At 40.2% G+C, this 27,238-nt stretch overlaps 1 protein-coding gene across 5 annotated transcripts in view; it reads right to left on the bottom strand.

The window, feature by feature from the left end:
- Window positions 1–2,188: 2,188 nt before the first annotated feature.
- SPOP (speckle type BTB/POZ protein) overlaps window positions 2,189–27,238 on the bottom strand; it is a 30,749-nt gene continuing 5,699 nt past the window's right edge. For all 5 annotated transcript variants that reach the window (XM_052785268.1, XM_052785266.1, XM_052785265.1 and 2 more), the window contains 9 exons: window positions 16,896–17,038; window positions 16,419–16,540; window positions 13,183–13,334; window positions 12,951–13,078; window positions 9,135–9,312; window positions 8,510–8,565; window positions 7,940–8,062; window positions 4,206–4,348; window positions 2,189–3,459 (listed from right to left, as the gene is read on the bottom strand). In XM_052785268.1, coding sequence (XP_052641228.1) covers window positions 3,315–3,459; window positions 4,206–4,348; window positions 7,940–8,062; window positions 8,510–8,565; window positions 9,135–9,312; window positions 12,951–13,078; window positions 13,183–13,334; window positions 16,419–16,540; window positions 16,896–16,973 — 1,125 coding nt within the window. In that variant the 5' untranslated portion in view covers window positions 16,974–17,038 and the 3' untranslated portion in view covers window positions 2,189–3,314. The remainder of the gene's footprint in view (window positions 3,460–4,205; window positions 4,349–7,939; window positions 8,063–8,509; window positions 8,566–9,134; window positions 9,313–12,950; window positions 13,079–13,182; window positions 13,335–16,418; window positions 16,541–16,895; window positions 17,039–27,238) is intronic.

Raw genomic sequence — 27,238 nt, 5'->3', positions numbered from 1 at the left:
ACTCTGCTGTTTGTTCTGCTCATAAGCAGACAAGCTGTTTCCTTTCATCTGGAAAAACTCACACAATAAGAAAAATACCTCAATAGAATCTGAGTCTGTAATAACAAAGCCCAAGGGGCAGCCAGAAAGAAATCTTTTGGCCAAGTAAAAAATATTTGGTGTTTGGATCCTCAGAGAGAGCTGACTGCTGCTGGGTGCAGGGCATACGTACATCCTACTGCTGCCGGAGGAGGTCAGGGGATTCATTGAGGTATTTCTCATTCCCGTCTCTCCTTCCCACCCCCAGATGAAGGCTGCAACCCTCGTAGGTCAGCACAAAAGCTAGCAGAGGAAGCAGGAGCAAGGAGATAATAGGGAGAAGGAAGCACATGAAAGACTGCACACAGGGATGAAATGTCTCTCCGTAACACCCTTGAGGAAGGGGAAGAGAAGGAATTAAAAGCATGAGCACAGGGCCCAACCTAAATTCTGAATCCAGACCTGTGGTAGCTACACTGTGGTTGAGAAGACCCGGTAAAAATGTCTCTCTGAAATACTGTTTTGATAAATATGCCATCTCCTTGTGGAATTCAAATCTCCAACTGTTCAACTGGCATGGACATCTCTGCAGTAACAACACATGCCACAGATTGTGAGTTAACTTGAATTACATTTCAGATCTGGGGAGGGGAGGATGTCAGTGGGAGGTTTATGAACAGTATGCTCTAGCTCTGATGTTGTTATAACCAGATGGCTTCAGCTGTATCATTTACAATAAAAAACAAACAAAAAAAAAAAAAGTGAAGTTGACAAATAAATCATTAATTCACCTGCAACTGGAACAATCTGAACAAGTCGCCTCCTTCGCGGATCTCATTTCAGACCTTCCACGACAGTGTGCTCTACAACTGCACCTGGCTCTGCAGGAAGGGCTGGGACAGACAGGCCCCAGAACAGATTATTTTCCTGCAGGTATCTCCCCATCCTCCAGGGAAGGAGGCTGCCAAATGTGTATTGCTTTCCTGTAAATACCTCCCCAAAAAAGGCCAAGGACAGGCAGCATGAACACCCACTTACTTTGCTCTAGGCATGTCTGCTTCCCAGGGCCAGGCTGAGCCAGGGACACTCCTTGAGCAGTTGGGTCACTCTAATGTGACAAGGATAAAAGGTGTCATTCAGGTTTGAATATTTCAGTAAACAATGCAGTTACTGCAGCGTAATTAGACATCTCTGTGCCACACAGACAACTTCTGCAATTACATGGCAATGAACTTTTCATGCCTGTATGCAATTATAAGCTAGAAATGCTGGGTTTGAGTTCTGACAGGGTAGTGGAGAGAATCTCGTTATGACTAAATGCTTTGCTTACCTAAAAGGAAACGCACGCTAAATCCAATATAAAAGGAATTAGTGGCGTTCAAGCAATAGATGTAATGTGGGAATTTGTGAACCACGTAAAAGGAAGGCTTTACTATACAGACCGTTGTGTGTTTATGATGAGAGCCTCGGTGGGGGAACACAAAAAGGGGCACGGACCCTCTCATGAGTCACCATTTGATAAAAATAGGCAGCAGCTAGATTAAACACATGAGTGTACGAACGGAATTCTCCTTCACACAAGGGACAAGAGGCTGCGAGAGAAAGTATGATAACAGAATGAAAAATCAGAGACAACAGATAAGTAATCTATTTTCTAGACAAAACAGAGTTATTCTCTGTAATCCATTACGTGCCCTACCTGACCATCTTAAGGTCAGATCAATTTGCCACTGCCCTGGCACTGCGTATTTCAATCTAACCTCCCTGGAGATTTGGGGCTAATGATGACATAAATGGATGGTGTCTATCCTACCCAGACATCCTGCGTTGCACCTTAATGTTATAAAACAGATGGCGGCTTATACTATTCTTCCTTCCCACATCTAAACAGCTACAGGTAAAAGGAAGGACCATGGGTCAGCTTCACACACCTATTATTAAAACCCATGCTCTCTAGTATTTTGGCAATACCTGCTATGAGAAATAACACAGGTTTGCATTGCAATTTTGTGTGCAACATTCCTTAATAAATCCCATCTGAGTTCCAGGAACAGCATGTCACTATCAGTACATGGCAGCAGACTGAAACTGAACCTTTTGGGAGCCGGTTTTAAACTGGGAAGTCTTGAAAATGAAACAAACAAAAAAAAAGACAACAGATACCACACAGTACAAAATAGTAATTATTTATATTTTCAAAAAGAAAAAAAAAACAACGTTACCAGCTATTTTGAAACTTCTTCCCTGTAAGAAGAGTGACTAATAGAAAGGAACAGGACTGGCTCCTATACAGTCTGCAAGTCAGGTACAAACAGTTGTTAAGAATCATTTAGCAACTCAGGACAGGGACTTTTGACGCAGCGTTCATGAACAATAAAATTTCTCCTTTTTTTTTTTTTTAAAAAAGGGGGAGGAGGGAAATAAAGCAGGGAAAAATGCCAAAAACATTTCCCACAATATCTAAAAACAGTAACTGTTGTTCTCATCAGAGAGCACGCTCCAGATCAAGGATTTTCTAGTCCTTTCAAAACCAATACAGACTTGCCAAAGGCTGCCTTCAGTCTATTCACACCCTCCAGAACACACAGCCTTTCACTGTCCCCTTTCACTTCAACCTGTCATTTTATAAAAGGTGGGGGGGTTTTTTCTTTTTTTTTTCTTTTTTTTTTTTTTTTTTTTTTTTGCAATTAACATACAAGTGCTACTAACAGAGAAACTGATCTTCTTGTTGCTGGATGGCAATAAGGAGTTACACAAACGTCCAGTTTTTAGCTCAGCTGGAAGGACTTAAATTCTCTTTTTTTGATATAAATACTACTGGAGCTCCCATCAGGTACTTCCTTTCCAGAACCTCACTGGAAATTCTTTTTAACCCTCCAACGCTCTCCAAAGCTAAAATGTCCTCTTGCTCCAGGCATCTGACGATTTGTTCTGTGCTGCCAGACGCAGAGACGTTGTTTTCCCCAGTACCACTGCTGGGTTTTTCCGACTTGGGTTGGTGCCTAAACCGAACCCTGTACTTAATTGACTCAGCCAAGTCGAAGGGAACACACAGACGATGCAGCGACAGGGATTCTTTAGGTTGAACAGCCCCAGAGCCCCAGGCCCACCCACCCCCCTCTCCCCAAGTTACTTGGTGCTGTTTTAAAAAGTCTGGGTGTCACGAAGCAGTCTCTTCCCCCCAACAACAGAGTAAAAGCTCCACAGATTTCGCTGTCTACCTGGTGGTCAAGGTTACAGCAGCAACAGCTGATGCTGCTTCCAGAAAAACATGGGGTGGTGTGACAGACAGGACTTTAGGATTGCTTCAGTCGCTTACGCGGGGGTCCCAGAAAGGGACACTGTGCAGAGGCCAAAGAGCGATATGCCTCAGCCACCAAATGGGGATGCGATACTACCATAGACTTCCAGCCTGATGTCTCCATGACGTCAGAAGCATGACTAGAAATAAGAGAGAATAAATTGGAAGTTATCAACTGGGGATAAAAAGGGTTAACTAAATAGATTCTTTCCACATGCCCGAGAAACCTGACATTTTTAGGGTACTGTTGTAGGATCATTCTCGATGTACGTTAAGGTATCTTTTGCAAACATTCCAAGCTTTGGCTCTGCTGGCACAACTGTACGCCGGACAGTCCTTCAACTTAAAGATGAAAAGCTCAAACATACATGATCCCAGGTGGAGTTCCCAGCAGGAACACAATGCTCATCTACCCTGACTACTCAGCATGAAAGTATTTTAAATCAATATAGAAAGTACTGAGAAAAACTGTATTAACTGACAAATAGGACTAAAAATGTTTCCAGACATCAAAGTAGTTGGTAGTCATTTTACATCAACTGAAAGGTCTGTTATATTACGAGTTGCATATAGTCCCTCAATATCAGGGACTACCTGATATTCTACTACCTAAAAGTTCTTGTGATCTTAGGAAGAGATCCATAATAGCTCACAGAGACAGTCCTCCTGTACACTCTGACCAGTCCCAGCAGAACAAGACTAATCTGCCCTTAGGGCAACGCCACTCTGGGATGCCAGATAAATGAAGAATCACAATGAGAGAACTAAGAAACAAAATAGAGGAGAATCTCCCCTGCATGTGACAGTTTACAAGTTGTGAACCCTATTGCTAATAAACAACACTTTCCTCTAGATTTGTTGCATCCTGGAACAAAAGTAAACTCACTAGTTAATGAAGTCCACTGCTTGAGTTTTCAGTTGATCAGCACTATGTAGGTCAGCTAGAATGAGGATCTCAGCTGCATTTTCCACAGACAGGTTACTGCACAGTGCATCCTCACACATCACCTTCAGACGTTCTAGAGCATACTGCAAAATACAAGCCAAAGTACAGTTACAAAGGAGAGAAAACACCTCATCAGGCCTGACATGAAGCCTTACTTGTGCTCCTTCACTCTTCAGTAACAAACTACTCTATTACGCTGAACAGACCTCTTTGCTTTGCTATATGCATCTGAACTGTACTCAGAGAAGTAGTGACCAGCAAAAAAAAGGAGAATCATGATGTGCCCACCCTGAGGAAAGCAATGGAGAGGAAACATACCCACCATAACTCATCTCGGCCTTCTTGTGTTACAGGCTTACTGGTGCTGTGTTCATGCTTTGAAATGAGAATTTCAGGTCACCTGTAATACTATCTCAGTTACTTCAAGGCACAGAATGCTAAAGCTAAATCTTTATTCTCACTCTATTACTGCATGACAGTATTACCCGGGTTCAGTGGGAAGACCTATCTAACAGTGAATGCTCCATAGGTGTTCCAGTGATGTTTAGGCAGTTTTCACTCAATTTCTTTGCCATTAATGACCTGCACATTAAGATCAGCCTTGCTCAAGTACATGCTACCAGTTTAACACTACAGAGTTAAACAAATATCCCTGATTTCTTGTGGCTATTCAGCTGGAAATGAAACATCACAGCATGTCTGTAATGCCCTGGCAAAAGCTCTATTCTAACTTCACATTCTCAATCTAAGAATTTCTACCATTCAATTGTGCATTTGTCTCAACATTTTTTAGATCCACAGGGTTGGGCCATGTCAATGGTTTGCAAAATTCAAAGGATATGCTTAGAAGAAGAGTGCTATCTAATAAATTTCACACTCTACTTTCTGCAGCACTTCAGTCAGTATTGAAACATGCAGACACAGCCAAGACTTTCAAAAGCAACACAGTGGTCTTGGGCAGACTTCAAAAAGGTCAATACTCAGAAAACTATAAGCCACTTGTTATCAAGAAATGAAACCCAAACCCCAAACCTCAGTCTTTTAGAATACCATAGCTGGGAACGGCGAGACTGAGATACTTCTGAAAATCTTGGTATGTGTGATCTGATTATGGGGTTTGCAGCTCTTTGGATGAAACAAACTGGTATTTCTGAATATTTCTGAATATTCTAGATCCCATGATTACATTTCACAGGGATTAGGAGAGTAGTCAATTCTAATGCAGTTCTTCTATGAGTAATAACATTAACACTACATAAACTGTCCTAAAGATTAAACACAGCTAAGACTTCTTCACTTTATGACTTCAAATTGAGTGACATTTCTAAAAAAAAACCAAAACCCCCAAAACCACCACACTTTACGATTGTTAATTTTTTTTTTAATCTGACTGATTAACTGCATTTGAGAGTATCCTTCATATTGTTTCTAAGGCTTTTTTAGACAACTTAGAAATGACATGGTATACAGTATGTGAGGCTGCATTCAGAAAAGATAACAGATTTGTAAGGACTGCTCTGTCAACCTGCACAGGGAGCTGGTAACAAGCTAATCTGCATGATGACAGGAGGGCTTGCCATATGATAAGCACTATTACTATAAGTTGATTTTATGTTCTGATTGAGATTTTCATCCCATTATGATTAAATTTAAATGAATAATTTTAGATTATAAAAACATTTTTTCACTTAAGACTCAGTGATAATAATTACTTCAGTTGAGGCATGACACTCATAACCAGGACAGTTTTCTTCCACCAGAACGTCTGAGAAGACAAATCAAATTTACTTGCTTAATCTGTATCTGTAACTAAAACAGTTTCAAATGAGGGGCAAGCCATTAGTTTATATTATTGTCTGTCAGTAGCTTAAAATGCAGCAAACAAAGCTTAAAATTATTCCTTTTGTAAATTGAATATTCTCCTCCACACATGTACAATTTTTACTTCGATTTTCACTACAAATAGCTCAGCTGCTAATTACTCTCAGGTACCAAGATTTCCCCTTCCCCCCTTTCTTAATTACACTTTAAAAAAACCACCCTACCTAATACCATACTTACCCAAGAGGCTGAAATAGTATCTCCTGGGTTGAGAAGACGTGCTTTGTTTTGGTTTTGGTCTAATTACATATTTTCCCCAAGAGACAGGAGGAACTCAGAAGAAGCTGTTTCAGTCTCTTGAGTAAATATTAGATGTTTTATGTGCTTTCATGAAAGATTTTTTATTTCTGCTTTTAAAAGACACACAATGAGTTTAAAAGGAAAAAAAACCTACACTAAAAGCCAGGAAACTCAAAGTTAAAGCCTACTCTGTCCTTAATGTACTGCTTCTTACTTACACTTGTCTCAGTTAAAGATGGTATGTGAGCTCTCAATCAATACTCTTTAAATATTGAATAATATATGTGGCAATGATTATAATCAGGCCAAGAATCTCCTTGCATTATTTCCCATTTTAATTCTAGTTGCAGTGACCTAATAATGGCATATGGAGCATTTCACCTCTAAAATCAGCATTTTTGATGAAGCCTAGGTCCGCAGTGACAGGGAATTTGATGGCCGTGTGGTGGCTGCGTGGAACAAGGTTACATGCATCCACATCTTAAAATCCACCACCCTAACTGGCACCCACAAGAGAATCCAAGGACTGAAGAAGCATGGAGACTGAACTACGCTCTCACCCCTAGAGGTGGTCCCTCCAGGTCAGAGTTGAGGCACATTGGCAGGGCAGTGTGGAGAATCTTGCACTGCTGCTACCCGTACTGAACCTGTTCGATGGATAAATTCAGGACTTTAGTCTCCAGTGCTGTCAAACTGGCATCTTTCACCAGCACTAAGTTCACTTTTAAGAGAAAAAAGAAAAAGGAAATAAAATTTTCATTATATATTACGAATTTTCACTGGTTAATACGGCTCACTGGCCAGCAAAGCACTCTCTTCTGTCCTTGGTGCTGCAAAGGGAAGGAGGCAGCAGCTGTCTGGCTGGCAAGGCCACAGGGCTGCGCCTGCTACATGGGGACTACCAGCAGCCTTCCAGTCAGACCATCCCCGACACCTCCCTGGCAAGGACCCTGCAAAACCACAGATGGGTTAGGCAATAGGGCTTCCTCCAGTGCACCCCTTCTCTCCATAAACAGCAGGGACTGCCACTGCAAAAAGAAAGTAAACAACAGGACCTTCCCACTCTTGGCTATCCATCACTTTAGAGCATCTCTTGAAGCTGCTGGTACCAGCCAGACCAGAAGGAGAAGCAGGCCCTGTTTGCCAAGACAGAACACTACTTTTGAGATTTGGTAATAATCACACTAAAAAAAAAAAAAGAGATATCGCCAGGTCCACCTTTAAATTTTCTCCACACCCCCAGCTCTTATGCTAGATTATGCTGAATAGAGATGTCCTCTGAAATTTTAAGAAAATGCTTAAAAATGAGCAGTAGAGACATAAATTCCTGATTGTTATATGTTAAGATATGTATCTATACAGCTATAGGTATCTTATATGTATATCCTATCTTATAGGTATCTTATACTACATCCAGGTTTACCTGTAAGCCACAATCAATTCAAAGAAACTGCCCAACCACAAAGATCACATGAAAAGCTTACTGCAGCATTGTGTAAAGCAAGGCACATGTCATTCCTGGTTCTCTGAACACCCATAAATCCCAACTGTACCTTGTCAGCAGCTGCCAGCAAATCATCAGCCATTTTGTCAAGATTTGGTGCCTTCCCCGTGTAAATAAAGCACATCATTTCCTTAAAAACTTCAGGCTCCACATCATTGATTTCAACCCGATTCTGTATCAGAAAAATGAAGCTTATTAAGATCCTGAGAAGAGGCTAAAGGCTTCCTTCTACCCAAGCTCTTTCGCTACTCAGAAATTTGCTACACAGACAAACTATTTAGAATGTGTACTACTTGCAAAAAAGAAAAAGAAAAATAAAGAAAAATATGTAGATAGAGTAAGAAAAATTCTAAGTTGTATTTCACATTCTCTACTTCTCCCTATCCCACCCCAGACTCTTTCCCCAAGAGTAACAAAGGTAACAATTGCCTCCTTGATCCCTTTCTTCCTCCCTTCAGGACAGCTGAAGTAAAGACCTGCATCTAATGTGAGAAAAACAGTTAAAAGGTGACAATAGTCACAAACACTACCCAAGAAAGTTATCTGACCAGTGATGCTAGGATTTGACTAGAGAGCTATTCACCTAGCTGGAGAAGTTCTCCTTCCTTCAGGAACTTACCTTTTTACTCTCTTCCATCTCATGCTCAAACATGGCACTGAAAACCGGGGAACGCGCTACGGCAGTGGGGAAAATAAAACACAGTTAGAAATGCTCTTTTACTCTTCAGGATGAGCTAAGTGTTGCCTGCTACTTAATGCAGGAAAAACTCTCCTATAGCAGATAGGGTAAATTGGGTACAACTGGTAAAGAAGTATAGGTTGTGACATAATGTAATGTGGCTGATGCAGCTTCAAACTGGATATGGGAGAATTTATTAATGTCCTTTCAACCAAGGCTGAAGAGTACATGAGTGGTAAGGTATGTTTCTTGACTTTACAAGAAAGTATTCCTCTGGAAATGAGCGAACTTCTCCTTACAAATGCTTTAGGAATACGTTATAGTACACTACAGTCACAAAAGATTCCTCCTACCATCCTTGCCATGGCCAGAAGTAGGCAATTAAAAATGGAGCAAATACTTCCTTTCCCTGTAATAGTTCACAAAACGGTCTTTTACTACAGCTCTGCAGTTAATCAAAAGAGCTGCAGAAGCCTCCTTTAAAGATGAAGTAACTCAAAAAAACCCACTTGCCATCATGTTGTTGTCTCCTATCCCGCTAAGGCCCATCCAACTCAATACCGACCTGCTAGTATGGCTTTGTGAGCCTGGAACTCCTGGCCTGCAACGCACAGACAGCAGTCCGTGAAGCGCGAATTCTCCCAGAGTCCTCCCAACTCATCTGCCAAGCGGCACTCTGGTACCTTCACCATGTTCATAGTGTTCTGGCCGGAGATATTGACAGAGTCCTGTACCACACTCACCTGCAGGGGAAAAGAAAGCAAACAACCCAAAAACTCAAAAACCCACACTGGAAAAACGAATCTCCCTACAGGAAGTTTTCATTTCCAGGGCAGGTGAAACAAAATGCAAAGCAAAACCCACACCTCTCCAGCAGAATCACTGTATGATTAAAAATGTCTCCATTTTAAAAGCATCCTTTCTACCCTGTCTTAACCCTGTTCTCTGCTCCTCCAGAGTTTCTATCCCAAGTCCTAAATCACACCAGCAGATTTTCTTTTCAACCCCAAATTAACAGCACTTCTATGCAATTTAATCATAACTTTATTAGATGGTTTCCTAAGTAAGTGGAACCTTATTTTTCTGCTTTTACAGACACCACACCTGACCTAGTTTTTTCCTTCTATCAACACTCTGAAACCCTCCCCAATCAATAATGCAATACAGACAGCAGTACAAATGAAAATGAAGTATACAGAGAGCTTCTATAACCAAGCACTGCATCCACACATGTATGCAAGGGCAGTGTCTGCCCCCCACAAATGTCCTGCTGCTTCTGGTTCTAAATTTCTTTGAGAGTTCAATGCTTCAATCACATTACAAAATAAAACAAAAACCCCTAAACACTAAGATTAAAAGAGCAGCTTTATGTCAAGTAATTAGGAAGATTTGGGGAAGGCAGACAGATTCCTTATCACCTGCTCTAAAGCAGACACGGTTAGGCAGGGACCATACATAGCCATACTGGGTGATGAATAACCTACACAAAGGGAACTGTTAAGAGCCTATTCAGCACCAAACCATTATTGTTAAACACACAGTAAATCATACGCCTTCTACAGCAGACTCCAATTAGAAAAGATCAGAGTGACTAATACTACCCCCGCTATAACAAAGAATAAAGGAAGAAGCTGATTGACAGGGAAGCATACATGAGACTATTCCCTAGATTTGCAGTCAAGTCCAAGTTAAATTTCAGTTCTATTAATAACCAGTGGCCAAAGAAGAAATACGGACAGCAAAGGAAGCTTCACAGTTACGTAAAAGGAGAAGTAAACTATGAAGTGAGAGAGATGACAGAAGCATCTTCTAAGGAAAAAAACCTGCTGACAGCACATACCCCCACTCGTGAGAAACGTCCAGTTGGTTTCTGGTGGCAGACACATCTTGTATAAACTATACAACACTCAAACCAAAACCAATATCAGATGCTGCTTGCCAAATGACACTAATGATTAGCCAGAGCAAATGTGAGGAAGCTAATATTCTTCATCATTAATTTGACAGCTACATCATCTTTTTGCCCTGTGACATCTAGACCAGCAACATGGACTCAAGGATGGATGAAAACTCACCAGATTCATTAAAAAGGAATTCTAAGATGTAGATCCCTTGCTGAAAAAGACTTGCTATATCTCAACTCAACAAATGAGTCTTCTTCACATATGAAAGTCCGTCAGTTACTAGCATGAAAATCTATTACATGGCTTTTTACATAAGGAGTTTAGACTGGTAGATTCCAAGTGGTGACAAGTCTTAGAGGTCAAAATAGATAAGGTTTTGCTTAAGCCATTTTCAACATCTTAGCAAAGGAACCAATGCTACCTAGCTTAGGAGAGAGCTATTACCATAACTTTGGGAACACTGTTCTTTTTGGAGATTTACTGGAATAATATTTACCTATGATGTAGGAATATAATTTAAACAGCAAAAAGTAATGCAGTTGGGATATGAACAATCAACCCCACCTGCAAAGCCAAGGTTCAAAAATCCCCAAACTGACAACTAAATGAGGGCTGATTTGAAATGCTTAACAAGGAACATCATTCTCTGCCTTAACAGCATTTTCAGCAAGACATTATCTGTGTTCAGCACCGGACATGAACAGAGGGCAAAAGGCTTTTTCCTTTTAACTTTAATAAAGCAATGAGAAGGTGCAACAGAAACACTCAGCAACCTTCTAGTCTACAGAAATCTCCAACACATCCCCACATAACAAGCATCTCAACATCCAGTATTGCTAACTCCTTAGAGAGTTTCTACATTCAAAACATGCTTGCTGAAAGTACAGATGTGAGCAGCATCACTTGGCACCTGTGGCCAGCAGGGAAGCATTAGGAGAGCATATGGCACACTGGTTTACATGCTAAGAGACTTATAAGCTCAAGGAAGGAAGAGAAAGGAAAAAAAAAAAAAAAAGGAGGAGGGAAAAAAAACCCAAAACCAAGCTGTTGAAAGTTGTCACCAAACTGTTTCCAGACAGCAAAACCTTCCCTCTGATATCACTAAACTTAAGATTTCTTACATGCGAGACTGTAGAATAAACCAAAAGAGAAAACAGAAGATATCAAGGCCAGGTGAAGCCAGCAGCAAGTTTCCTCTTCATCCAGAACAAACAAAAACACTGAGCTGAAGCTTTTGAAGGGTGTAATTCAGTACTGAGTGGAGTGACTTGAATTAGTACTAGTTGCCAAGACTACTGGTGGATCTCAGATTTATCCACCTTGCACATTCCTTTCTCAGACATTAATTTTTGAGTTTCACTCCACAATTGTAAGTTTTCTGGCTCTTTTATCATGAAAAGAGTAATTGCCAGACCTACAGAGGTGTCATCCAAGACACTCTCCTCTTCTCCTCCCATATTGCTACAAGTATTAAAGAAGGGCTTCCTCCATGACAGTAATAATTTATGCTACTGATTGAATACACATCCTTTAGGAGCTGTTTGTTAATTTAAACATATGCATGCTTATGATGGCCAGACAAAACTGAAAAAAAAAACCCCAAACAACAAACAAAACCGCAGCTGTTGAACAACTTTGAAGCATTTCTTTCACTCCTGAAAGAAAACACAGCAAAAGAAAAGACTCCCATAAAAAACACTGCAGGAGATCCAAAGAGAGAACAACTTGTTCTACCTGTCTTCTGGCAAAAATCACAGCTACAGGAGGTATTCTGCAGTTAAAAAAAGACAATGGAAATAAGACAGTGGAAGCTCTGAAGACACTGAATTAGAGAGTTTAAAAATTTGCTCATTAAGGTTTCTAAACTTAAATATCTAGTTTTAGAAATAACCGTCTGCATCTTTGTCTGAAATTAGTATTAGTGAAATAATTTTGTAAGCAGTTGTAGAAAAATACAAACACAATGAACAGAAAAATTGTGGTTACTATAAAATTCCTTTTTCTTAAATTTTTCTTTCTGTTGGCTGTATAGACACACTTAGGAAAATAAAGAAAACTCTTATTTGTTCAGTAGGCAAGTAATAGGCGGGCCAGTTTCCACTACAGAGCTAGTGCTAGTTATTATCCCAAGTGAGTTTCAAATTAAGGAGTTCAAACAGATGGATGATAACTCTAAACCAGAAGTGAAATGATAATCAAACACGCTTAATTCCTATCATCATCACAGGTAAAAGACAAATATAAAGTAACAAAAAATAAATGGAAGTGAAATGCGATGAATCACACACAGAAAAAGCCACTAGCCACACAGGTGCACGCACACACACGCACATGAACAAATAAAATCTAAGTGCCATATAAACATCCAGTATTTCTCCTGACACCTCTGACTCCTTAAAAGCAATGATGAAAAATAGGGTCACATCTACCTTAAGCTAATGGAACTGCTATTCTTTCAGCTGCACAGGAAGACTTACCTCACAGAAGAGAGTGAGTTTGTCATCTGGAAGAAGTCCATTGGCCTCATCCAAAAGAAAGTCTCTTCTAATAAATTTTTTGAATCCCCAGTCCTTGCCTTGTACAAATCGATATGCTCGCTGGCTCTCTGAAAGAAAGATACAGTGCTTCAAACACCAGCTGAGTGACTCGCTTGATCAAACAGCAAAAGACAAACAACTGAACCATCAGACAGAAAGAGTTTTTACATACCCATTGCTTTTGTTTCTTCTCCTTTAGCATTCAGGATGGAGAATTTGAACTTTGCTCGAACTTCACTTTTTGGACAGCTCACCAGCAACAGATAGAGGGATAGATAATCTTTACTCTCTTCATCCAAGCCTTTAGGGTTCACACGTAAACACCTGTAGAAGCAGGCATCTGAATGAGATGTCAGGAACAGTTTTTGGCAGGTCATTCATAGCTTTCAAAGAAAGGACATTGTAGAATTTTCACAATAAATGTACAGCAAACAACTTCTGTTTAACAGCCACTGAACCACAAGGAAATAATAGACAGGTAAATACAGTGTAACTGCGTGTTACAGTCAGCCTCATGCTACATCTCCAAGACAGATAATAATATACAGGCTGTAACTGTGGGCAAACCAATTAAAAAAACACACAGGAGAAAAGAGGAGGGGCGTATGGTTTAAATTTCTGAAAAGCACCCTGGATGGCAACTTTCACAAAGGGAAAGTGAAAGAAGGAGTAGAATGGAGGCAATGGATTTGAGGAAGTGCAACAAATTCGGAGAAATGAAATTCCACAGGAAGTAACTGAAAGGAAAAATGGATTTCTGGAAGGCTGGTAGTTTCTCAAAAACATAATACTAGGGCAAAAAGAGAAAACTACTCCTGTATGAAGAAAAGGTAGTAAGAGCAGGAAGAGGCTAACTCATAAGCACTTCCATGACCTGAAACTTGACACAGAATCTAACAAGAAGCAAAATCTAGGCCAAATGACTAACAGCTCAAACACACAAGGACAAAAAAAATCAGAAAGATCTAGACATTACAATGAGATCTGACTAGCAAAGGTTATAAAGGTAAGTAATTTAATAACAAAAAGCAGTCCAAGGAAAGCACAGGTCTGCCACCCAAAGGAAGGGAACACAAATTGTATCACATACACACACACTGTATTATTTAGTGGCTGATTTGGCGCAATCTATAGAAAGGAGTTTTAAAGAAAAATGCTAGAACACTTAATATCAGCAACAAGGGATAAAGTAAGGAACCAGGTGTCCAAGGACCTACTAGGTCAGACACGACTCGTAGTAGGCACACGTGCCGACCAAAGTCCACTCTGAGTTACTAGAAATTACTTCAGGGGAGATAAGAAAGGATTTAAAGGAAAGGAAAAGGGCAAAAACCCCGTCATCTTTAAGAAGCAGGAAGTCCTGGGCAGAAGGGAGTTATAGAACACAGCGATGATCGAAATAACAATGTTAAGTCTCCAAATTCATGAAAAGTTGCCATAAAGAGAAAGGTAATACAGTAGCAATAGTCTTAAATTGCAGGATTTAGAGTGCAGGCAAAAATTATCCTTTTAACAACGTGGAGTATTAGGGACTGAAACCGAGGCTGAAACAGAGCTTGAATACACTGGCTGTGGACTTTCATTGGCTTATAAGAACTTGTTAAGACAAACATCAGTCAAAAACCCCCCAACTTAAGACATTAATAATCCTCTACAGCACATCTCTGCTTCAAGGCAGGATGTAGTCTCCCTTCCAGCTATGGCTTCTATTACTTCTGATGTTTTCCATTATCAGAGAAACACTGCAAACAGCCAGATCCTCACATTTGTTTTGTGTGTCCAAACACTATGCTGAAGCAACAATACTTTCTCCCTGTGCGTATGTTGTACATCCAAGGAAGCAAGAACCCATGTGCAGTACAAGTATATTTTTAAAATATATTTCCTTTGGTTTTGGCGCCCAATGTGGGGCATGACGAATTTGAGATAAGGATAGTAATTGGGAGAGGTAACAGGCAAAACATGGACTGAACACAGCTAGAGAGTGAAGAGAGGAATGACTGTGGGGAATTTATGATGTAATTGCGGTGAAGGGACAAGGGGTGGATTGTGTGTAAACTGTCCGCTTTTTGTTGGTGTTGTGATGATGTTGTTTTGATATTGGTGTGGAGAATTCTTCTTTGTTGATATAAGTGAAGTTTGTGAAGATTGTGTGAACAATGTGGATTTTAATGATAATTCTTAAATATGTGATGCACAGAGGTGAGGAGTAGAATGTATTGGGTTTGCATGGCAAGGTTTTGGTAGCCAAGGGGCTACAGGGGTGGCTTCTGTGAGTAGCTGCTAGAAGCTTCCCCTATGTCTGACTGAGCCAATGCCAGCCAGCTCCAAGACGGACCTGCTGCTGGCCAAGGCCGAGCCCATCAGTGATGGTGGAAGCACCTCTGTGATAACATATTAAAGAAAGGGAAAAAAGTTGCTGCGGAACAGAAACTGCAGCCAGAGAAAGGAGTGAGAACAGGTGAGAAAATCAACTCTGCAAACACCAAGGTCAGTGAAGAAGGAGCAGGAGGAGGTGCTCCAGGCACCGGAGCAGAGATTCCCCTGCAGCCTGTGGTGAAGACCACAGTGAGGCAGGCTGTCCCCTTGCAGCCCATGGAGGTCCACAGTAGAGCAGATATCCACCTGCAGCCCGTGGAGGGCCCCACGTTGGAGCAGGTGGGTGCCCGAAGGAGGCTATGACCCTGTGGGAAGCCCACGCTGGAGCAGGCTCCTGGCAGGACCTGTGGATCCCTGGAGAGAGGAGCCCACGCTAGAGCAGGTCTGCTGGCAGGACTTGTGACCCCATGGGGGACCCACACTGGAGCAGTCTTGTGCGTGAAGGACTGCAGCCTGTGGAAGGGACCCATGGAGCAGTTCATGAAGAACTACAGCCCATGGGAAGGACTCACATCAGAGAAGTTCGTGGAGGACTGTCTCCCATGGGAGGGACCCCACACCAGAGCAGGGGAAGAGCAAGGAGTCCTCCCCCTGAGGAGTAAGGAGCGGCAGAGGCAACATGTGATGAACTGACCCCAAACCCCATTCCCTGTTCGCCTGTGCCGCTGCAGAGGACGTAGAGAATTCGGGAGTGAAGTTGTGCCCAGGAAGGGAGGGGTGGGGGGAAGGTGTTTTAAGATTTGGTTTTATTTCTCATTACCCTACTCTAAGTTGATTGGTAATAAATTTAATTTTCCCCAAGTCAAGTCTGTTTTGCCCATGATGGTAATTGGCAAGTGGTCTCTCCCTGTCCTTATCTCAACCCATGAGCCTTTTGTTATATTTTCTCTCCCCTGTCCAGCTGAGGAGAGGAGTGATAGAGCGGCTTTGGTGGGCACCTGGTGTCCAGCCAGGGTCAACCCACCTCACACCCCAAATTCTTTCACACAGCTGTACAAACAAGGTGAACCTCTCTGCTCTATTTCTTACCATTTGAGTTTATCATTGGCTCCAGATGAAAAGGTTGAGCTTTTGATGACCTCACCCATTTCTTCTCGGCAGAAGCTAAAGTTGTTTATGGTCCACATGTAGGAAAACTTCACCACCTTGATCTTAAGACAGAGGATAATAGGCAGTTTAGGGTCATGCTCATTCACCTCCTCCATCCTAAAGGCAAAAACTGAAAACCTGGAAGTTTTACTGAGTCACTTGCATGACAAATGACCCCCAAGCACAAGACAAGAGTCTGGAAACAGCTGGCAGTGGCAGCTGGACCTCTCCAACTGCCTCCTCCAAATTTCCACCAAGGGCCAAGCACAACATTCTACTATTGCCTTGGTGAATGCTCGCTGTTAGCAAGCAAGACATCACCTGAAAATCCAGACTCTAAACTTGTTTTGATTAAACTTCTTACCACAGGTTCTCATCACGTTACGTCAGGAGTATCTCAGCACAGTGTGGACTTACCTGAGTGTAGCACCAGCTCTCTGCTACAGGTCCACTCGACATTTCTGCCGGAGGAGGAGGACTCGGCACCCTTGACATCGCCAGTTTGAATATTAAACAGAATTTCACAACTCAGCAGAAGAAATTTATAATTGATCTTCACCCTGTCCGTCCCCAAAAAGAGAAAAAAACCCCAAACTAAGAACAAAGAAAAAAAAATTTCAGGAGTGCTGTTAAATCTCATGGGACACAATTTAAAGCCATCATGCTTTCTCCCTCCCCCCTAGCACCTTCAAAATACGCTACATTTCAACATTTCAAAGTGTTACCATATGTTTTCTGAAGAGGGGATATACCACCTCCACTCATTCTTTCAATATGCAGCTCCTTATAGGAATAAGCCTAGCATCTAATTTCCTTTAAGGAGTCCAAGACTCAAATAGGAGGCCCCCCACTTGACTTGGGATTTACTACTTTACCCTGAGGCTACCATTTCAACTCACTACTTACTCCCTATTTTCATTTTGAAAGTCTCAGACTATCAGAGATAGATTTGACAAACGAAATTCTTAATCTGAAAAAGCTACAGGTAGCAACATGCAACCCGAACTCAGCAGCAAAACAAAACCCTAGGTTCAGAGTGTCTCCAGTAAGATCAATAGAATAATTTCCTATAGCTTAAACCTTCTCCTGAAGCCTTACTATTAGAGAAGGTGTTGGTAATGACTTCTCCTTCAAACCGAATCCCTTTGGCCAGAAGGAAATTCTCATTGCCTTTATATGCTAGTGAAGTTCCCAACTCCTAAGTACCAAGTCAAACTGTGATCTGCAGAGAACATATGCGGTTAAAACCAATGCAACACACCTGAATGAATACACAGGCACAACTGATAAAACAGGCACCCAGTTACCAGAGGGGAGGTTTTAAAACAAAATAGAATAATCAACCCATCTCTGACTTCAGAGTCCTGATCCCTACAGCAGATACACAAAATATCTTTCAAAGATGAGCTTGGAAACTAGGATTCATAACTTTGGCAGATATAATAGCATTACATGCCTTACAGTTTAGCCTTCTGCTAAACACTTTCTGTGGTACTTATCTGCCTTCCTCTTACTGCACAGGACAGCCAGTGAACCACAAGAACTCCACTGCTGTTAGTTTTGAAATCGAAAGGATTAAAAAAAAAAAAAAAAAAAAAGTAAAAGACATAGAATTGTTATCTTGCGATATGAATTGCTTTAAATACAAAGGCTGATATTGAGGGTTGTTGGGGGAGAAAGGGTAAAGCACAGACTCACACTCTTGAAGAAGGCCAAGTCATTAGTTGTTGAAAAGGAAATGGTGGAAAGCATAGAGAATATATACCTAAAAATCCCACATGTCAAAACAGGAGAATGTTCACAAAAAGCACATCAACATATATGCACACAGTTCCCCACAAACTGCTATCAACATAATTTGGAGTCTTTAAGCACAGTTGCAGGGCAGGTCTGGATTTGAGCGCAGCGTCCAGCTGCAGACCAGACCTCTCCCAAGCAAGGCTCACATCAGCCTCCACTCCAGTTTATGGCTTTGTACTTGGGTTTTAAGTTCTATACACCTTCAGAAAGTACCTGGAAATACTGGTACACAGGCATTATTTAACTGTAAAACAAGAGTGGGTTTTTTTCAGGTTTAATTTCCTTTAAAAAAGCACAAGTGAGCTCATGTAAACACTGAAAAAGAGATACTGGCTATCAGGAGCTAAGAAATAAGTATTTCACCCTGCAGAGAGGCACACTTAACTCAATGGAAATTTTTGCTCCTGAGCTTTGCTCCGGGAAATACTACAGCTGACTTCGTAAGATCTGAACTGCAGACAACTAGCACTAATGCAAAACCGCACGCTCTCAGATCAAACTGTCTTACAAACTTCTTGCATTTACAGTTTGTGCTGTGCACATGGAATGAGGAAAAAAAAGTTTTTAAATTTTTATTTTAAAATCAACATTTTAAAAAGAAAGGGACATCAATATGCACTTTAGGTACTTGCTGCAGGTTTTATTATATTAAAACTTAAAATTACCATAATTCCTCCAAAGAAAAGAAATTATACCACTCGCGTCATTCACATTAAGCCACAATTAACAGACACTACTGTTGAATACTTAGCTAACTGCCCTTCCATGGGCAACATTCAGTCTTGCCACCGAGGACATCATTGCTTCACTGTCTCCAGTCACCTGTCTTTGGGGGATAAAACCTGAAATTCCAGCACGAGCAGCAAGAAACACCTCTTCCTCTCCATAGCTGAGGGAATGACGCCTTTTTGCTGGTTTTAGTCTATGGGCAGGAGAGACCCAAGCTTTTTCCTTCCCCTCGGGGTTCACAGAAGCACTGCTCAACTCCACCCAGGCTTTTACATTGTTCTGTTCACAGCTATTTTTAATTTAAATTATTGTAGTGATCTGTTTTATAGCACAGGCACAAACAACTGGGACACAAACTTGTGAGAGGAGAATAAGCAGCCAGGGAAAGGATGAAGTTTCTTAAGCTCATGTCCTCACGGACAGCAACCTGTCTACACACTGAGCAACAAGATGCTAAGTCTAATGAAAAGGTTTTACCGGAAGAAAGCACAACGAATAAATAAAACACATGTGGGACGTGAAATTAGATTTTTTTGGTTGTTGTTGTTAAACCTGTAGTTAGTTTCAGTGATTTTAGTTTTTAACTAATGCCTTTTTACTCAAACTACTTGCAACACGGAAGTATTCCGGTCTTTTTTAAAATACTTCCTTATGCAGAGTGAGAAATAATGCAACTTTTATTTAAGAAGCATTAGAGGGATGAAGAAAAGATGTAAAAATAACTTAATTAAAATAACTTGAATTCTCTGAAACAGCGACACTATGGCCCTCCATACATCTCCCCATACACCTGGTCAAATCGGAGGTGTGAATTAAACCTCAAGCCACAACAACCTACTCGTTCTTCCTCCTAAACAGGGATTTTGGGCACAGCCCATCCCCGTGAGACACCCTAAAGCTCCATGTGAGGAATGGCCAGAGAGTCAGCAGTGGTGTCCGATCAGCATCTTCCTGGTGACTCTGAGGCCACAATGGTGTTCTCCTTGTCTGGCTTCAGAATAATTACAAGGAACAGATCCAGAACATTTTGGATAAGGAACCAATTTCCACATATGGTATTTATCAACAATAAGCAGTCTTCTATAAGATGACTTCTACTTCCAGGTAAACTGAAGCAATTCAGTATCTCCACACATACATTAGAGAAGTGGTTTAACACTAAAGGTAATTAAGCAGTTGAAAGACTCCAGTGGGTCCTTCCTGAAGACAAATTGGTAAATTTAGTGGTAACACCTCCCTTTACGGCATGAAAATGAGGGACTAATGAGGGGGGAAAGAGGAGACAACAACTTTTTATGTTACAGTGGCACATTCATCAAGCCTGTTGGAACACGCTGAGAAGTTGAAGGGTTTCCTGGATGAAGGGCAGAAGTTAATCTTAAATTCCTGTACCTTTCACTGGTCTCCAAGAAGCAAACTCCAGCAGGCTGCAGCCATCAATCATATAATTGGGGAAGGAAATAGATAATAATGTGATGCAAAAATTGAAACTTTAACAGCTACTTTCTGTATTTCAACAGGATTTTAAGATGCACCTAAATATTACCTCCATCTTACACACGGAAAGAAGTTTTAGAAAGCTTCTGTGGTCTAAAGGCAACACAAATGTATGAGCTTGAGATACTCAGAGGATATTAAATAGTCTTGTGTAACTGTCACTTTTACATCTTATATCCTTTCCCCCAGATGGCCTGGATAGGCAGGTGGTAATAAAAGTTATGACAACGTGCTAATAGAATTGCTGCATGCCAGTGTGTCACTCGTTACGCTTTTAAAATGGCCCAAAGGGCACAAAGGTTCTAGATTTTAAAGATTTTCTATTATTTGGAAAATACTTTCAGTCTGGTATGTCAAAGCTTTCTACAGATGCTTTGTGAGGCAGTTAAATACAGTTAAAAATACAGTTAAACTCCAACATACTCCTAGCTCAATACAGCAATCAACCATCAAATACTTGTCATCAAATGACCTCACTGGCACTTCTACTGCTGCAGCAAGTCATAATGGGAATAAACAGGTAATACCCATCACTGCCTTTCGCAAAAATTAGCAGTAAGGAAAAACTTGCCACTTGCCTTGCTTAGCATGCAGACGAACAGGGGAAGCACATAAAAGGTCACTGAAGTATATCCTTAGAAGTGTGCCTTAGAAACCGCCATGTGCTGTTCCACTTTCAAATGCTGAATCGCTCTTCTGGCATGGACCAGAATTAAATGCATTTTAAAAAAAACCACAGCTGACCTAAGGTAAAGTTAAGTTTCTGAAATCAGCAGGGCAGCCCGGTGTTTATCTGCTAATGAACACTTAATACTTCACCAGTTCACACTTCTTCACTAACAGTGCTGGCACCTCTGAACCAGGAGTGAATTAAAAAGCGCTGCAGGCAGAGGTTTTAGGAAAACATTTTGTAAATAGTTTGGATATCAAAATTCTTTCTGGCCAGGGGAGGCAGGGAGAAACTTGAAGGTACAGGCATAACTATCAAGTCACAGGCAACAAAATACAAAATATTATCTTCTGGACCCCTGCAAGTCCACGTACAATCTGCAAGTCTCTTACTCCCTTGGATATAAATAACAAACAGCACTTGTCTCTGGACATAGTTAAGATTACAGTTAAGAAAAAGAATAATTCTCACCTCATTCACAACCACTTCCAGATGAAGACATTTTATCTAAGAACCGCAGCCAGATCAGACCTTTTTGAAGTACAGGAAAATGTTCCCTTGCCACCTTGTCCTCATAATTACCTCCTGACTTAGCAGCTGTACCAAGACATCTCAGCTCAGAACTTAATCTACTGTAGGAATCAGCAGTCAAAACTATTCTGTGAGTAGCAGAGACTTGACTTGACAGAAGTGGGGAATATCAACTCAACAATTCTAGAAGAGGCCTCAAAATTACTAGACTTTTGCTAAACAGCCTGTCATTTTCTACTTATCAAGATAAAACAACTACCTTTTAAGAAAGCAGTAGTTTACACCAGAAATTTCCAAGTCTATTCGTTTTCAGGAAGTTTTATTCAGCAGAAGATAACTTACAGAAGTCTGTAAAAAAAGAATATTTTTAATTAAGTGTTTCAAAAACTGGGGTGGTTGCTTCTTGGACCAGCAATGTATCAAAGACTATCCAAGAACAGCACAAAGCGCAGAGAAAAGGAGCAGGACAAAGATAATTGGAGCAATAAAACACGGGGATGAGATGCAGAAGCACAGGAAAAGACCATTATCTTCCTGCATTCTTCAAAGCCTTGGAAAGGACAATGGAAGGTCTGAATTCACTGCCATAAAGAAAGAAAAAGAAGAAAAGGGGGAAAAAAGGGCAAGTTAACTGAAAGAGCGGAGTGGGATTCAATGCTATCTAACTAGTGAATGAATAAAAGAATTAAGTTTTCAGATTTTAATGTATACACTAAACAGGGCGTCATACCACTCTTCCTACTTGGCATACCACGGAAGAAAGCAATGATGGGCAAAGCATTCACAGAGCCTGTGCTAACGACTGCCAAGCCATACTGACTGAAATGTCTCCTGTGTGGCAGAAAATCTTGTCTAGCTACAAATGCAGGTTGAAAGTCAGGCACAGCGAATTCCAGAGGTTACACAAAGTTGCCTAATTATTAACATGGTGGTGTCGAAGAGACTGCACCAAGGTAGCAAACAATCTGTACCAATAAAAATAGACTTAAGATTAGAAATCAACACTTATAAAAAGATGAAAGTGACCAATACCAAAGAGCTACGTCTTGACAGGAAGCCTGGTTTACAAAAGCAAGAGGCTTATCTTTCTGGAACAAAGAAATGTGAACCGTTCTACAAAATAAGCCAATCACTGCCTGGAGAAAAACGATAAAGGAGCAACATGAAGGGGATATATACAGACTTAACTGTACCGGAATTAGAGGGAAGAATAATTTATGCCAAAAAAAGTGGTTGGTGGATTAAGCTTGAACACTTTATAAAAACCAGGCGTGTGTGCATTACACCTTCTCTACCTTCTGTGCTCTTAAATCAAAAAAAAGATCTTACTTAACCTGTACCCTGTTGAGTGCCACAAAAACTGCTGAGCTCAAAATGACACACGGAGTTTCATTTACAATCTTCAGTCATAAGAGAACAGACTGGAAAATCAACACAATCATAGCAGAGAGATAAAAGGAATGAACTGGCATCCAGTGGAAGATGCATACCAGGCCACAGGAACTACAACTTCTCATTTGGGAAACAGAGACAATAGACATAACCTGGTTTCCTTAAAATACAGTGCAAATGAGATCTCTCAAGAGTTGGGAGTGCCTGTGCTTTTCTCTTGATTCCAAGGCACCATATATCAGTCCTGATTCAGTTTGTAAGTTGTCCCCGTTATACCATCAGTGGCATTCAGGAACTTGGATGGGTACCTTCTTTTTATTATACCCCAAAGTTGCCAAGTACATTAGAGAAGGCCAAATTCATGAGGTCACTATAGGGCCCTCTGGACACTGCATAAAAAGATTTTAATTAAGGTGACACACACACCTTAATTCAGTTTATTTTAGAAAACTCATTATCAAGTTGGAACATCCAGAATTACTTTTTTTTTTTTTGAGATGAAAGATCATGGAAAAGTGGAGGAGTTACCTAGAAAAATAATTTTCAACACAGTTAATAAGATAGACGGATAGAGTTATCTCAAAATGCACTGAATATTGGCAGCCCACTAGAATTCAGTAACCAAAATTCCACTTTGAGAAATATTCCAAAACTAAGTGTTTCTTTTCCATTCTTGGAATGTTTTAAATTTTTTTTCCCTTAAACCAATGCTCCGGTTATAAAACTGGGGAAAAAAACCCCAAACTTGTAAGAAACTATTAAGGGATGGGACAATTGTCAGCAAAGCATCAGCACTGTAAGGAGAATTAGAAGTTTTACATATATTTTGTAAGAAAAGAAACACCATCATTCTTCAGCTGTAGACCACCTACTAGCCCTTCCCCCTCCTCCCCAAATATCACCAGATAAAACAGCAAACAGCTAAAACTAAACCAAGGAAAGAGAGAGGAAGTTGGTGGTAAGAAGCAGCCGAGAGTTCTCTAAATAACCTTCTGCTTTTATAAACAAATCCTCCACCGAAAATTTCTGCTCTTCAGTCATTAAGTCCTATTTTCAACATTCTTCTAAGACTGCTTCATGCCGGTGTTTGAACAGATGCAGAAAACTGTATCCCCTTTAATCACATCCAACCCTAACTATAAATTACCTAGAGTATATTAGAATTACATCCATACCAGTAAATATAGAAAGCAATCAAATTCTTAAAAGCAAACAAAACTTTTTTTTATTTTAGAGTTACTGTTGCCTTTAAGTCACCACTCCTATTTTCACCAGATGTTTGCCTCTTCTTTAACTCTTTCTACTTCCATCTTTAATTCTCTTGAGGTACATCCTGAGATGCTTAAAGCTTAAATCTTCAAAACTGTCTTTCCTCAGAAGTTAATCTTCCTCATAATTTTTTAATTCAGATCATAAGCATGTTAAAAGAAATAAATCTCTTACTTCTTTTTCTCCAAATTCCCCTTTTCACCTCTTTTCCCTCCTGCCAATCCATCCCTGCTCATTTCTCTCCTCTCCTAAGGAAAAATGTTACCCAAACACACCAGCTTAGGTCTTACAGAAACAATCAGCCTGAGCAGACTTCTGTCTTCAATAAGAAACCTGATCTTATTTTTTAAAAGCAGGATTTTGTTATTGCCCGTGAACTCTTTTATTGTAGAGTCTCCCTCCCTCACAGGCAAATCATAAAAGTATTTTACAGCTTCAGTTTCTAGGTGTAGGGTAAATTGTTACCTGTCACTTGTCAAGTAACTCAGTTGCCAGTTTAGCAATTTTTTTTTAAAGTGAAACATTTGCACTTTCATGGCATGTAAATCATCTTCCACATTAAAAGATAAAGCCATGAAAACTACTCTTTCCCAGAAAACCTCCTAATATCCTGGGGAAGCCTCTGACTCTGAAAGCAGGCTGGCAGCAGCAGGGGTTTTTCTCTCCTCTGTAGATTGTTCTGCTCTTGTAAGAGCAACACACTGCTAGAAATACCTCACACCTCTAAAATCCCAACAGATTCCTGAGGAGTTGAAAATAACTGGAAGAAAATGCCTAAGTGGTATGATGTCTAATCAGAGAACAAGCAAAAACTGAAAATTAAGCAGGACTGCATTTTTCCATCTGCTGTGGTGAGACCTGGTACCAAACACTGCTAAAGCACTCAAATGGGATTGCAGATCTGACCTCTAGCAAGCCACCAAGACTATAATCCCCTCTGGAGCCTTTTATTTATATCAACTTTCCAGTAATACAAACATCTGGTAGTCCTCACATAACATTTTCCAGTTACCATCTTGCATTAATATTTCTAAGAGCTTATCAAAACCAACTTGAGCTGCAATACAGTTTCTGCCATTATTATTCTGGAAATTAAGCTTTCAAATAATCAATTTAGAGATTACAATGCATGGCCAAAACTAGACATCAAACTACTGGATTGTTTCACCTACTTGCAATTGCTGCATGACTTCAAAATGGTTATGAGAATTATTTTAACCTCCTAAATGTAAAGATCATATGATTGCCAAATAAAAGCACTCTTAGAATCAGCATGCAAACCCAGGTTTTTGGAAAAGCATGAAAAGAAGTCCACCGCTTGCTTCATTCCAACAGAAAGCTCACTCTGGGACTTATTTTTAACAGATAATAAATAGCAATTACAAGCACTCAAAGAGGCTCCTGTTTGCAACCTATGCTACCAGGTGATGCTTCTCCAACACTTCTGTTTTTATAGGCAGGAAGAGTCCTTAATTTTCAAAGTTACTGTGTTCAGTCTTTTCTCTGACCTTATCAGACATCAACATTAGAAGGAATAAGGAGAGGAAGGAGATGGGAATCAAATTACAACTAACTTCCACTTCCAACCCATCTCTACTTTCCTCAAAAATCAGCAGCCATGTTTTCTATAAAACATATTACACCAACTTCAATAAAGCATGATGGTTTTGCTAGCATAATTTTAATAATCTTACTCAGATGAACATCAAACAAATCACATCTTACCGTAAATCACACTTTGAAAATAACAATTATGGCATTCACCTACACCCACATTTGAATATCCTTACCATTCAAGACCAAGATTATCGAATTAATAAGACAAAGAGTAAAGAAAAATTTCGGTAGCTTAGACATTCTATATTTAATATGTTTTTAGTAAACAGGAAAAAAGACTGGGCCAGAGGCAGCATTATATATCTGTTTATATTAGTGACACTTCGGTAGCAGGGTAGTAAGGTGCATTCTTTTCACTGCTTTCGGCACTGATGTTGTAACTTGTATTATAAGTGAAAAAAATCTCAAAGGAAGTATGTTGGACACAGGGAACTGATTTGCTGACTTTTAATTTTAATTACACACTCTAAGCTGTTGTTGGCATAAGCCATTTATTGAATCCTTAAAAAACAGAGGGAAAGGTAAAAGTACATGAAAACAAATTCCCAGAGGATACCTGCGTTTATTTCCCTTTTTACACCAACAAGCCATCTCCATAAACTGTGTCCAGCCTCAAAGAAAGCAGTTCTTGTTGCTTTTGATTTCTTCCTGTTACCCTCTTCTGTTCTTCTAAGAACACTTTAAAAAGCCTTCCTACTATTTTCCCCATCAACAGTAAAACTCAATAAGCTACTTGACAGTATTATCTAAAGAGAAATATCAACTAGCCACTAGCCAAGAACCAACTTAATCACATAAGTTATAGATCTTTACTACCAAGTAACACTAGGACTTTTATCACACTTGCAGGTTTGGTAAGGTTGGTACCAACCTAAAGCAAGGATGTTGCAGAACATTTCCAGGAGGATACAGCTGACGATAATCTACTATAATGCTTGTGCTTGTGCTCCCTGATTAAAATTATATTATATAAAATTTAAATGACAGTCATTTCACTGTAGTCTTACTTGCTAGAAAGCAGAGGTCTGTAAGGCAGACCACAACACATCACAGCAATTTTCAAAACTTCTGGAGTCAAACACCGACACCAAGACACTGTTCTTCTCTGGGAACAAGTATAACAAAATCACAAGCTAACAGTAAATCTTAAGAAATATCATCTGTCTCAAATGCAGTAGTAAAAGACTGTTCTCTGAATTTCATTTACTGCCCACAAGTGCTTCTAAGAAACTAATCAAACTGATACCTGTGGTTT

This window comes from Harpia harpyja, chromosome 4, assembly GCF_026419915.1.
Source record: "Harpia harpyja isolate bHarHar1 chromosome 4, bHarHar1 primary haplotype, whole genome shotgun sequence".
NCBI classification, from domain to species: domain Eukaryota; kingdom Metazoa; phylum Chordata; class Aves; order Accipitriformes; family Accipitridae; genus Harpia; species Harpia harpyja.
Note: the sequence above shows the minus strand (reverse complement) of the source record. Positions and strands in the feature narration are given on the sequence as shown.